Source organism: Oncorhynchus mykiss, chromosome 23 (genome assembly GCF_057628025.1).
Source record: "Oncorhynchus mykiss isolate SJ-2025 chromosome 23, ASM5762802v1, whole genome shotgun sequence".
Taxonomy (NCBI): Eukaryota; Metazoa; Chordata; class Actinopteri; order Salmoniformes; family Salmonidae; genus Oncorhynchus; species Oncorhynchus mykiss.
This window is the reverse complement of record NC_143044.1, coordinates 49410001-49422990: the sequence shown is the minus strand read 5'-3', so window position 1 is coordinate 49422990 and position 12990 is coordinate 49410001. Positions and strand designations below refer to the sequence as shown.

General features: G+C 44.7%; 2 protein-coding genes across 11 annotated transcripts in view; one reads left to right on the top strand and one right to left on the bottom strand.

The window, feature by feature from the left end:
- The window catches only part of LOC110503044 (neurexin-1a), a 747078-nt gene that overhangs the window by 249053 nt on the left and 485035 nt on the right, over nucleotides 1-12990 (top strand). The gene's annotated exons all lie outside the window — the stretch shown is intronic.
- Nucleotides 3127-9220, bottom strand: LOC149972625 (uncharacterized). Its single transcript, XM_090218038.1, has 5 exons — nucleotides 9196-9220; nucleotides 8931-8966; nucleotides 6115-6685; nucleotides 4496-4884; nucleotides 3127-3179 (listed from the first exon to the last, which is right to left on the bottom strand). The coding sequence occupies exons 1-5, from the start codon at nucleotides 9218-9220 to the stop codon at nucleotides 3127-3129; spliced, it is 1074 nt and encodes a 357-aa protein (XP_090074164.1).

Below are 12990 nucleotides of genomic sequence, written 5' to 3'. Positions count from 1 at the left end.
CGTCGCTGTCCTCCCTTCTCTCCTTGCGTCTGCTTCCAAGGAACGCTTTCGTCTCCTGCCATTATTTCCTCCCAAGTCCAGGACGTCTTCTCCTCCTTGATCTCCTCCCAAACCCAGGATACCTTCTCCTCCTGGGCACGCTGCTTGGTCCTGTTGTGGTGGGATCTTCTGTTATGATCGTCGTAAGCATACTTGGACCAAAGTGCAGTGTGATATGGGTCCCACATGTTTATTCAATGAAACGCAAAAAAAACAATAAAGAATAAACTGAATGTGACGTTCTCGAGTGCTCACAGGCGACAACACAAAAACAAGATCCCACAAAAAAACAGTGGGGAAATAGCTGCCTAAATATGATCCCCAAATCAGAGACAACGCTAAACAGCTGCCTCTGATTGGTAACCATACCAGGCCAACATAGAAATAAAACAACCTACATTACCCACCCTAGTCACAGTCACACCCGACCTAACCAAAATAGAGAATAAAAAGGCTCTCTATGGTCAGGGCGTGACAGATGTGGCATATCAATAAGCTGATACATGGCATGATCATTACTAAGGCCACTCTAAAATGTGGCCTTAGTAAGGTGCCTTCGACATTGTTTTAGAGAACTTGAGGTTAATGTTCCTGAAATTTCACACATATCATGGGACTTATTCCCAACATTCCTGAAACATCACAAATATCATGAGACATATCCCCAATGTTTCTGTTTATGGAGTAAACAAGGATGCCAGTTGGAGGTAGTATTTTATAATCTCCTGTTATTGCTATATGCTAGTCAAGCCTCCCTAAAGTTTACCCAGTTTCCGGTTTCAAACATGAAAAATATATATTTTTTAAAATGTTTGTGGTAGATCAGCTATAATATTGATATAGATTGTAGCTTGTATAGATTGTAGCTTACAGTGGCATGTAAAAGTATTCACCCCCTTGGCATTTTTCATATTTTGTTGCCGTACAACCTGGAATTAAAATAGATTTTTGGGGGGGTTTGTATCATTTGAATTACACAACATGCCTAACACGTTGAAGATATAAAATAAGTTTTATTGTGAAATAAGCAAGAAATAAGACAAAAAAACGGAACTTGAGCGTGCATAACAAGTCACCCGCACAATGTCAATACTATGTAGAGCCACCTTTTGCAGCAATTACAGCTGCAAGTCTCTTGGGGTATGTCTCTATAAGCTTGGCACATCTAGCCATTGGGATTTTTGCCCATTCTTCAAGGCAAAACTGATCCAGCTCCTTCTGGTTGGATGGGTTCCGCTGGTGTACAGCAATCTTGAAATCATACCACAGGCCTTTCCAACACATTTAAATGTTTCACCTTAAGCAACTTTAGCAGTATGCTTAGGGTCATTGTCCTGCTGGAAGATGAACCTCCGCCCCAGTCTAAAATCTCTGGAAGACTGAAGCAGTTTTCCCTGAATACTTTCCCTGCATTTAGCGCCATCATTCCTTCAATTCTGACCGGTTTCCCAGTGCCTGCCGATGAAAGACTTCCCCACAGCATGATGCTGCCACCACCATGCTTCAATGTAGGGATGGTGTTCTCTGGGTGATGAGAGGTGTTGGGTTTGTGCCAGACATTTTCCTTGATGGCCAAAAAGCTAAATTTTAGTCTCATCTGACCAGAGTACCTTCTTCCATATATTTGGGGAGTCTCTCACATGCATTTTGGCGAACACCAAACATGTTGTTTTTTTTTCTTTTAAGCAATAGCTTTTTTTCTGGCCACTCTTCCATAAGGCCCAGCTCTGTGGAGTGTACTGCTTAAAGTGGTATCTATGGAGCTTTGCAGCTCCTTTTATTTCATTTATTCATTTTAACTTTATTTAACTAGGCAAGTCAGTTAAGAACCAATTCTTATTTTCCATTGTTGAAGTGGCTAGTGATTTCAAGGCTATGTATAGAGGACAGCAGCCTCTAATGTGCTAGTGATTACTATTTAACAGTCTGATGGCCTTGAGATAGAAGCTGTTTTTCAATCTCTCAGCCGCAGCTTTGATGCACTTGTACTGACCTCGCCTTCTGGATGATAGCGGGATGAACAGGCAGTGGCTAGGGGGGTTGTTGTCCTTGATAATATTTTTGGCCTTCCTGTGACATTGGGTGTCCTGGAGGCAGGTAGTTTCCCCCTGGTGATGCGTTGGGCAGACCGCACCACCCTCTGGAGAGCCCTGCGGTTGCGGGCGGTGCAGTTGCCATACATTGCGGTCATACAGCAGGACAGGATGGTCCCAAATGTGCAACTGTTAAAGTGTGTGAGGATTTTAGGTTCCAAAAATATTTCTTCAGCCTCCTGAGGTTGAAGAGGCGCTGTTGCACATTCTTTACCACACTGTCTGTGTTGGTGGATCTGTTACGCACGCCTCTATGAAGAGGGAACGCAACACCCTGCTACAACTAAACTTTCTGTGATGCGAAAGAGGTATGGACTGTAGGTGCGAGTAAGGATGACAACAGGCAGAATGTGGTACCGTTTACAAGGACTTTATTCCTTTACACGGTAATATGGGGAAAAGGGGCTGGACGGAACCAAAGCAAAGAAAGTAAATCTCAAAGCCCCCCCTCTCCTATCTTACCTGCCTACCCACTACTTACCTAATTTAGCACCACCTGGTGCCCTAACCAAAATACAGGGAGTGGTCCGCCCAGGTCTTACCTAGTGTGCCTAGACAGTGAATATACTATGGGTATATGTATGCCCGCGGGCCTCTTGCCTAAGCACTCCCAAGGTGCCTTCCCCTTCTCCCCTGGGAACAAATGAAACAGAATATTAAACAATTTTACAAACAAACTAAGAAACAGAGGACATCAAATAACCATCATATCTAATGTTGATGAATTTCGCCCCTCATCATGAGCTGTGAGCTCTGAGGAACAAACTCACAGAACATACCCACTCTCAGCAATGAACTCCCAGCAAAATCAACCTCTAGCAAAAACTCTCTATCACAAACAATCGCTCTGCAATGACCTCAGCAAAATCTCTCTCAGCAATCCCTACCTCCAAATCTCTCTCCTGAACAGAACACTGGCTTTTATATAGCTTCAGATTGAATGGGTAATTGGAGACAGCTGTGTCTTGACGAGGGGGCGGGGTCAGCTCTTCAATTAGCCCTGGAGTCGACCAATAGGCTCCTTGAGGGTTTTCAGGAAGCCATTTCCTGAAATAAACACATGCACAAACACAAACTACAACACAAACTGGGGAACGTAACACGCCCACCACAAAAATTGCAAACCTAGTTTTGCAATAACAAAAGCCATCGCTTCCCCAGTTAGTAAACCCGTGATAGAGCGTCAGCAACCACATTCGCCGAGCCCTTCACATAAGCTATCTGTACATTATATCCTTGTACAATCAGAGCCCACCGCATAAGGCGGCGGTTCTGGTTGTACATTTGCTTCAAGAACACCAATGGATTATGGTCCGTGAAGACCATAACAGGCAAGGCACTGGAGCCCACATATACCTCAAAGAACTGTAAGGCAAGCAATAAAGCCAGCGTCTCTTGTTCAATTGTAGAGTATCTTGACTGACACGAGTTGAACTTACGGGAGAAGAAACTGACGGGCCGATCCACACCGTCTTCATCTTCCTGTAAGAGAACCGCTCCCACCCCCACTATACTAGCATCTACCTCCAACTTAAAAGGTTTGTCAAAGTTGGGGGCGGCAAGCACTGGGGCACTACAAAGTAGCGCTTTAGCGGACTCAAAAGTGTAGTTACAGTCCTTGGACCACTTGAATGGTACCTTGGGACTAAGCAGAGATGAAAGGGGAGCTACTACCGTTGAGAAATTCTTACAGAAGGTACGATAGTACCCTACCATCCCCAGGAATCTGCGCAACTGGCGGCGAGTAGTGGGAGCAGGAAAAGCAATAATTGCTTCCACTTTGCCAGTTACTGGGCGCACTTGACCTCGTCCCACTTGTTTACCTAAGTAAGTCACTGTAGCCTTCCCAAACTCACACTTGGCCAAATTGAGGGTTAAAGAAGCATTCTCCAACCGCTGAAACACACTTTTCAAAGTGGAGAGATGATCAGACCAAGTAGATGAATGAATCACCACATCGTCAAGGTAAGCAGTACAATTTGGCAGATCTGCAAACACAATGTTAACTAGCCGCTGAAAAGTAGCAGGTGCATTACACATGCCAAAGGGCATCACAGTGTATTGTACGAAGTTATCTGGCGTAACAAAAGCCGATATGTCAGAAGCTCGAGAGGTCAGAGGCACCTGCCAATAACCTTTTAACAAATCTAACTTACTAACGTAAGCAGCAGAGCCAATTCTATCAATACAGTCATCTAAGCGAGGTAGAGGAAAATAATCAGACTTTGTAACTGCATTTACGCGACGATAGTCCGTACACAAGCGGGATGTACCGTCAGGCTTAGGAACAAGAATACATGGGGAACTCCAGGAGCTGTTACTGGGTTTTGCCATGTCATTCTTTAATAAGTAAGCTACCTCACTTTTCATTACCTCCCTTTTCTTAGCATTAACCCTGTACGGATGCTGACGTATAGGAACAGCGTTCCCCACATCCACGTCATGTTCCAAGATGGATGTGCGACTTGGAATGTCCTGAAACACACTGAGAAAACTGTTTATCAATAGGATAAGATCCTTAGTTTGATCGCTATCCAAATGTTCCATTTGAGAGGGTAACTTCTTCAGCATCTCTGAATTACATAGGCGTTCACCTTGCTGTAACGTATGGCGTAACTCCAACCCGTCCTCCTTATCCTCATCTAGGTCCCAGGCAGGCTCCAGCACCACCGCAGCCACACTGGAGACGGCGGGCTGGACCGGCTTACTTGAGGAGTTGTCTGGAGAATCACGCACATAATATGTTTTCAGCATGTTAACATGACACACACGGGAAGAACGCCTTCGATCTGGTGTCTTTATCACATAATTGGTGTCATTGAGTTTCTTTTCCACCAGATATGGTCCAGAAAAACGTGCTGACAGAGATGAGCCAGGGATTGGCAACAAAACTAAAACTTGATCCCCTGGTGCAAATGAACGGCCAACAGCCTTTTTGTCATAATGCAACTTCATGTGTTTTCGAGACGAGGAGAGAGACTTTTGGGCTAACGCACATGCAGTGTGCAGTCTCTCCCGCATCTTACTGACATATTCCAACACATTTTTAGGGGCGCTACTGGGTGTAGGAGATAAGATATGCTCCTTCAAAACTTTAAGCGGACCCCGTGGGGTGTGTCCAAACACAAGGTCAGCAGGGCTGAACCCTAAGGACTCTTGTATCGTTTCCCTTATAGCAAATAGGACAAAGGGCACCCCCTCATCCCAATCAGTACTGGTATCCATACAATACTTGCGTAGCATTGCCTTCAGCGTCTGACGCCAGCGTTCTAGAGCCCCTTGACTCTCTGGATGATACGGACTGGAGACCTGATGGGAAATACACAATGTCTTTAACACATTTGAAAACAGTTTAGACATGAAGTTGGATCCCTGATCAGTTTGGATTACTTTAGGGAGTCCAAACGTAGAGAAGAACTTCACTAGTGCCTTCACCACAGTCTTAGCCGTTATAGTACGGAGAGGAATAGCCTCTGGGTATCGAGTAGCACTGCACATTATTGTTAGTAGGAACTGATTACCTGACCTTGTTTTCGGCAATGGACCTACACAATCAATTATCACTCTTTCAAACGGTTCCCCCACCACAGGAAGAGGGCAGAGTGGCGCTCGTGGAACTGTTTGATTCACTTTCCCAGTGAGTTGACATATGTGACATGTTTTACAAAATTGGACCACGTCAGACTTCAAACCTGGCCAGAAGAAATGACGAAGGACCCGGTTATATGTCTTTGTGATCCCCAAGTGTCCAGACCACGCCTGGTCATGGGCGAGTGACAGCACCTGCTGTCGGAACGGTGTAGGAACAACCACTTGACACACTTCACTCCAGTCCTTAATGGTGTCATGAGATGCCCATTTACGCATCAACACTCCTGCTTCCATAAAGTAGGCAGTCTCTCTAGTTTTAGCTTCCTCAATGGAAATTACCAAAGCAAAACACTTGCGAAGACTTGTGTCTTCTTTTTGACATTCAATCACCTTCTCGGGGGTGACAGACAAAAGAATGTCATGTAATTGGGGCACAATTTCGTTTTCCCCTGCCTTAGTTTTTACGGGTGTAAAAACTGTCGGCATTGCAGAAGGCATACTCGGTGCATTGTCTTCTACCTCAACATTCTCAAAAATGGAACTAGCCAAATCCACCACATCTCCTAGCTTGCGAGATTGTGCCCTTGTTAACACACAAGCAGGAAAAACATGTGGAAATGCTTGAACCAATTTCTCATCTGTAGTTCTGATTTCTGGATTGTCTACTACCTCTAACACAGGAATGACATTACCACCAGCAATATCATTCCCTAGTAGCAATGTGACTCCTTTTACTGGCAGTGTAGATACTACACCAACACGGAAACGTCCTGATACCAAGTCTGACACTAAGTGAACCCAGTGTAATGGTACAGGTACGGTTTTTGTCTCTATCCCCTGTAATATAACATGTGAGCCACAATATGTTTCAGGAGACCAGGGTAAAGCATCAGTAATGATTACTGACTGCGCCGCCCCGGTGTCTCGTAGGATTTGAATAGGCTTTTGATCAGCTTGTTCTCCTGTTAAGGAAACATAACCGGCAGAGATAAACGGAGCATAGACAGGATCCGGTTTCTCAAATGCTGAATCAACAATTCGATCCAATGGACGAGCCAAAGACTTGACTAAACCCAAACTTTTCATTTTTGGGGACGGTGACTGGGACTGTTTCGGTTTATTTTTCAAAACTGGGCAGTCCGCAATCACGTGACCCTTTTGGTGACAATAAAAGCATTCACGGATTTCATGAAAAGGCTTAGGGTTGTCAGAGGAAAAGCGACCTGAACGAGGAACTGATGACGTAATCGTCCGGCCTTCAAAACGTGGTGCACCAAAGACAGTCTTGTGTGTCAAAGCGTACTCATCTCCCAACACTGCTGCTTGGGCCAATGTCGCCACTTCCTGTTCATTTAAATGAACTACTATTCTATCTGGGAGGTTGCTTTTAAAGTCCTCCAACAGCATCAACTCCTTAATATCAGCAAAGGTGTTAGCTTTGCTGGCTGAACACCAGCGACTAAACAGAGACTCTTTGTCCCTAGCAAATTCAACAAATGTACGGTGAGATGTTTTTTTGTGGTTCCTGAAGCGCTGTCTATAACTTCAGGCACCAACTCATAAGCCCGCAACACGGTAGTTTTAACTGTATCGTAGTGTAAACTGTCTTCCAGGGAGAGAGCAGCTACTACTTCCTGGGCTTTCCCAGACAATTTACATTGTAACAGGAGCGGCCAAACCTCGAGTGGCCAATGCAGCGCAGCGGCTACACGCTCAAACGCAGAGAAATAAGAATCAACTTCCGACTCTCGGAATGGAGGAACTAAAGCTATGTTTTTACTCACATCGAAGTGGGTTTGATGTTGAGCAGCTTGTAGAGTCGCACTGGAGCGAGCGTCTAGCTCCAGTTGTCGGATCCTCACCTCCTTGTCAGCTTCTATTTTCCTAATTTCAAGTTCAAAATTCATCTGTCTCTCTTTATCTTTTTGCTCCATTTCTAACCGAGCCAGCCTCACTTTCAGCCTAGTAGTCCCATCTGAACGACGCAAAGCAGAAGATAAAGGATCGAATCGGGGCAATGTAAAAGGGGTACGAGGAACCCCTTCCTCCGCCTTGTCCTCCGACTTGGCATCAAAAGGTCTACCCGTCTCCTCTCCTTGCAATGAGAGAATCCGTTCTCTCACTAAACCCTCCCTGACTAGCAGCAAAAGCTCAGCCTTTAGGGCTTTCTCAGGGAAAACAAATCCATAATGGTCAGCTATAGCTATAAGGTCTACTTTACGAAACCTCACCAAACAATCAATAGAGGGCGCTTCAAAAAACTTAGAGATGGCTGATGCAGCCATCTTATACAATGCAGTGTCCTGAACACACTAACTAAACAAGTCATCCAAACTCACAACCTACCATCACACCTCAATCACTAACCACAGAGAGCTCAGAGCAGCAGGGTCCGGTGGGTTTAATGGAAAGATCCCGGATGAGCCCCCATTATGTTACGCACGCCTCTATGAAGAGGGAACGCAACACCCTGCTACAACTAAACTCTCTGTGATGCGAAAGAGGTATGGACTGTAGGTGCGAGTAAGGATGACAACAGGCAGAATGTGGTACCGTTTACAAGGACTTTATTCCTTTACACGGTAATATGGGGAAAAGGGGCTGGACGGAACCAAAGCAAAGAAAGTAAATCTCAAAGCCCCCCCTCTCCTATCTTACCTGCCTACCCACTACTTACCTAATTTAGCACCACCTGGTGCCCTAACCAAAATACAGGGAGTGGTCCGCCCAGGTCTTACCTAGTGTGCCTAGACAGTGAATATACTATGGGTATATGTATGCCCGCGGGCCTCTTGCCTAATCACTCCCAAGGTGCCTTCCCCTTCTCCCCTGGGAACAAATGAAACAGAATATTAAACAATTTTACAAACAAACTAAGAAACAGAGGACATCAAATAACCATCATATCTAATGTTGATGAAGTTCGCCCCTCATCATGAGCTGTGAGCTCTGAGCAACAAACTCACAGAACATACCCACTCTCAGCAATGAACTCCCAGCAAAATCAACCTCTAGCAAAAACTCTCTATCACAAACAATCACTCTGCAATGACCTCAGCAAAATCTCTCTCAGCAATCCCTACCTCCAAATCTCTCTCCTGAACAGAACACTGGCTTTTATATAGCTTCAGATTGAATGGGTAATTGGAGACAGCTGTGTCTTGACGAGGGGGCGGGGTCAGCTCTTCAATTAGCCCTGGAGTCGACCAATCAGCTCCTTGAGGGTTTTCAGGAAGCCATTTCCTGAAATAAACACATGCACAAACACAAACTACAACACATGAACTGGGGAACGTAAAAGGATCATTGCAGTTTGTCAGTGATGTGTACGCCGAGGAACTTGAAGCTTTCCACCTTCTCCACTGTGGTCCCATCGATGTGGATAAGGGTGGTGCTCCCTCTGCTGTTTGCTGAAGTCCACAATCAGCTCCTTTTTTTGTTGACATTGGGTGAGAGGTTATTTTCCTGGTACCACAGTCCCACCACACTCTCGTCATTGTTGGTAATCAGGCCTACTACTGTTGTGTCGTCCGCAAACTTGATGATTATGTTGGAGGCGTGCGTGGCCACGCAGACATGGGTGAACAGGGAGTACAGGATGGGGCTGAGTACGATCCTTGTGGGACACCAGTGTTGAGGATCAGCGAAGTGGAGGTGTTGTTTCCGACCTTCACTATCTGGGGGCGGCCCGTCAGAAAGTCCAGGACCCAGTTGCACAGGGCAGGGTTCACATGGCCTCAAGCTTAATGATGAGCTTGGAGGGTACTATGGTGTTGAATTCTGTGCTATAGCCAATGAGCATCATTCTTACATAGGTATTCTTCTTGTCCAGATGGGATAGGGCAGTGTGCAGTGCGATGGAGATTGCATCGTCTGATGATGTATTGGGGTGGTAAGCAAATTGAAGTGGGTCTAGGGTGTCAGGTAAGGTAGAGGTGATATGGTCCATGACTAGTCATTTAGTTCAGTTACCTTTGCTTTCTTGGGTACAGGAACAATGGTGGACATCTTGAAGCATGTGGGGACAGCAGCCTGGGATAGTGAGCTATTGAATATGTCCGTAAACACTCCAGCCAGCTGGTCTGCACATGCTCTGAGGACGCGACTAGGGATTCCATCTGGGCCAGCAGCCTTGCAAGGGCTTACTCACGTCGGCCATGGAGAAGGAGAGCCCACAGTCCTTGGTAGCGGGCCATGTCAGTGGCACAGTGTTATCCTCAAAGCGGGCGAAGAAGGTGTTTAGCTTGTCCGGACGCAAGACGCCAGTGTCCGCAATGTGAATGGATTTCCCTTTGTAGTTCGTGATTGTCTGTAGATCCTGCCACATTAGTCTCATTTCTGAGCCATTAGAATGCAACTCCACTTAGTCTCTATACTGACGTTTTGGTTTGATTGCCATATGGAGAGAATAACTACACTGTGGGTGCAACATATCCTGTGCACTTCCTGATAAACTCAGTCACCATATTTGTGTATTCGTCTATGTTGTTCTCGGAGGCTACCCTGAACATATCCTAGTCCACTTGATCAAAACAATCTTGAATCGTGGATTCCGATTTGGTCAGACCAGTCCTTAGCACGTAAACTTCCTGTTGGTTTCTTCCTAGAGGAAGGGAGGAGCAAAACAGAGTCATGATCAGATTTGCCGAAGGGAGGGCAGGGGAGGGCCTTGTAGGCATCCCGGAAGTTAGAGATGCAGTGGTGTAGTGTTTTCGGAGCATGAGTACAACAGTCAATGTGTTGGTAGAAATGTTTCTCAAATTTGCTATGTTAAAATCTCCAGCTACAATAAATGCGGCCTCAGGATATGTGGTTTCCAGTTTACAGTGAAGTTATTTGAGGGCCGTCGGTGTAGGGGGAATATACACGGCTGTGACTATAACCAAAGATAATTCTCTTGGGAGGCAATATGATCGGCATGTGATTGTGAGGTATTCTAGGTCAGGTAAACAAAAGGACGAAGGATCCGATTTGTGAAAGTCCTGGTCGTATTCAAATCAAATCAAATCAAATCAAATTTTATTTGTCACATACACATGGTTAGCAGATGTTAATGCGAGTGTAGCGAAATGCTTGTGCTTCTAGTTCCGACAATGCAGTAATAACAAGTAATCTAACTAACAATTCCAAAACTACTGTCTTGTACACAGTGTAAGGGGATAAAGAATATGTACATAAGGATATATGAATGAGTGATGGTACAGAGCAGCATAGGCAAGATACAGTAGATGGTATTGAGTACAGTATATACATATGAGATGAGTATGTAAACAAAGTGGCATAGTTAAAGTGGCTAGTGATACATGTATTACATAAGGATACAGTCGATGATATAGAGTACAGTATATACGTATGCATATGAGATGAATAATGTAGGGTAAGTAACATTATATAAGGTAGCATTGTTTAAAGTGGCTAGTGATATATTTACATAATTTCCCATCAATTCCCATTATTAAAGTGGCTGGAGTTGAGTCAGTGTCAGTGTGTTGGCAGCAGCCACTCAATGTTAGTGGTGGCTGTTTAACAGTCTGATGGCCTTGAGATAGAAGCTGTTTTTCAGTCTCTGTCCCAGCTTTGATGCACCTGTACTGACCTCGCCTTCTGGATGATAGCGGGGTGAACAGGCAGTGGCTCGGGTGGTTGATGTCCTTGATGATCTTTATGGCCTTCCTGTGACATCGGGTGGTATAGGTGTCCTGGAGGGCAGGTAGTTTGCCCCCGGTGATGCGTTGTGCAGACCTCACTACCCTCTGGAGAGCCTTACGGTTGAGGGCGGAGCAGTTGCCGTACCAGGCGGTGATACAGCCCGCCAGGATGTTCTCGATTGTGCATCTGTAGAAGTTTGTGAGTGCTTTTGGTGACAAGCCAAATTTCTTCAGCCTCCTGAGGTTGAAGAGGCGCTGCTGCGCCTTCTTCACAATGCTCTCTGTGTGAGTGGACCAATTCAGTTTGTCTGTGATGTGTATGCCGAGGAACTTAAAACTTGCTACCCTCTCCACTACTGTTCCATCGATGTGGATAGGGGGGTGTTCCCTCTGCTGTTTCCTGAAGTCCACAATCAATTCCTGGTCTTAATGCTGGTAATGATGGGGAGTTACCACATTGTGAGTTACATTTTACATTTTTTTATTTTTGATTTAACCTTTATTTAACTAGGAAAGTCAGTTAATACTTCTAAGGGCTGAGATCCCGTTAACGGGATCAATATGACAACAGCCAGTGAAAGTGCAGGGCGCCAATTCAAAACAACAGAAATCTCATAATTAAAATCCCTCAAACATACAAGTACGTATTTTATACCATTTGAAAGGTAATCTTGTTGTTAATCCCACCACAGTGTCCAATTTCAAATAGTCTTTATAGCAAAACCACCACAAACAATTACGTTAGGTCAGAGCCAAGTCACAGAAAAACCCAGCCATTATTCCAGCCAAAGAGTGGAGTCACAAAATCAGAAATAGAGATAGAATTAATCACTAACCTTTGACGATCTTCATCAGATGACACTGTTTGTTTTGTTCGATAATGTCCATCATTTATGTCCAAATAGCTTATTTTGTTAGGGCGTTTGCTAAACAAATTCAAAAGCTTGTTCGTGTCCAGCCGAACGTCGGATGAAAAGTTCAGTTACAACCCGTAGAAACTTGTCAAACTAAGTATAGAATCAATCTTTAGGATGTTTTTATCATAAATCTTCAGTAATGTTCCAACCGGAGAATTCCTATGTCTGTAGAAATGCAATGGAACGAGAGCTAACTCTCTCGTGACCGCGCCTCAGAGGCTAACTTTGGCCTTCCGGATAGCCTGAGTGAACTTATTTCTCATTTGCCTGAACGATAGCCAGTCAGCCTGAGTATGCGTGTGCCGAGCCATTCGCCAAACGTAATTCTTGAGGTGGAGTAACTCTGCAAGATCATGGTCGAACCAGGGGCTGAACCTGTTTTTAATTCTCATTTTCTTTATGTGTTTGTTAACAATCCCACTGAAAATATAAAAAAAGAAGGTCCAAGCGTCTTTGACAGAGGGGGTCATGCAGATTCTATACCATTTTACAGAGGCCAGTTCATGATTGAAGGCTTGCTCATTAAAGTTTTTTTTGCAAGTGTCTATGACAAATCAGGACATGTCATTTCACTGAGCAGCCATTACAAACACAGGCTGTAAAACAGTGATCACTAAGGTCATTACAGAAAACATCAGACTGATACCTATATTAATTATTTGTGAGGATAACATTTTGTGAGGAAAACCTTATTTGTGAGGA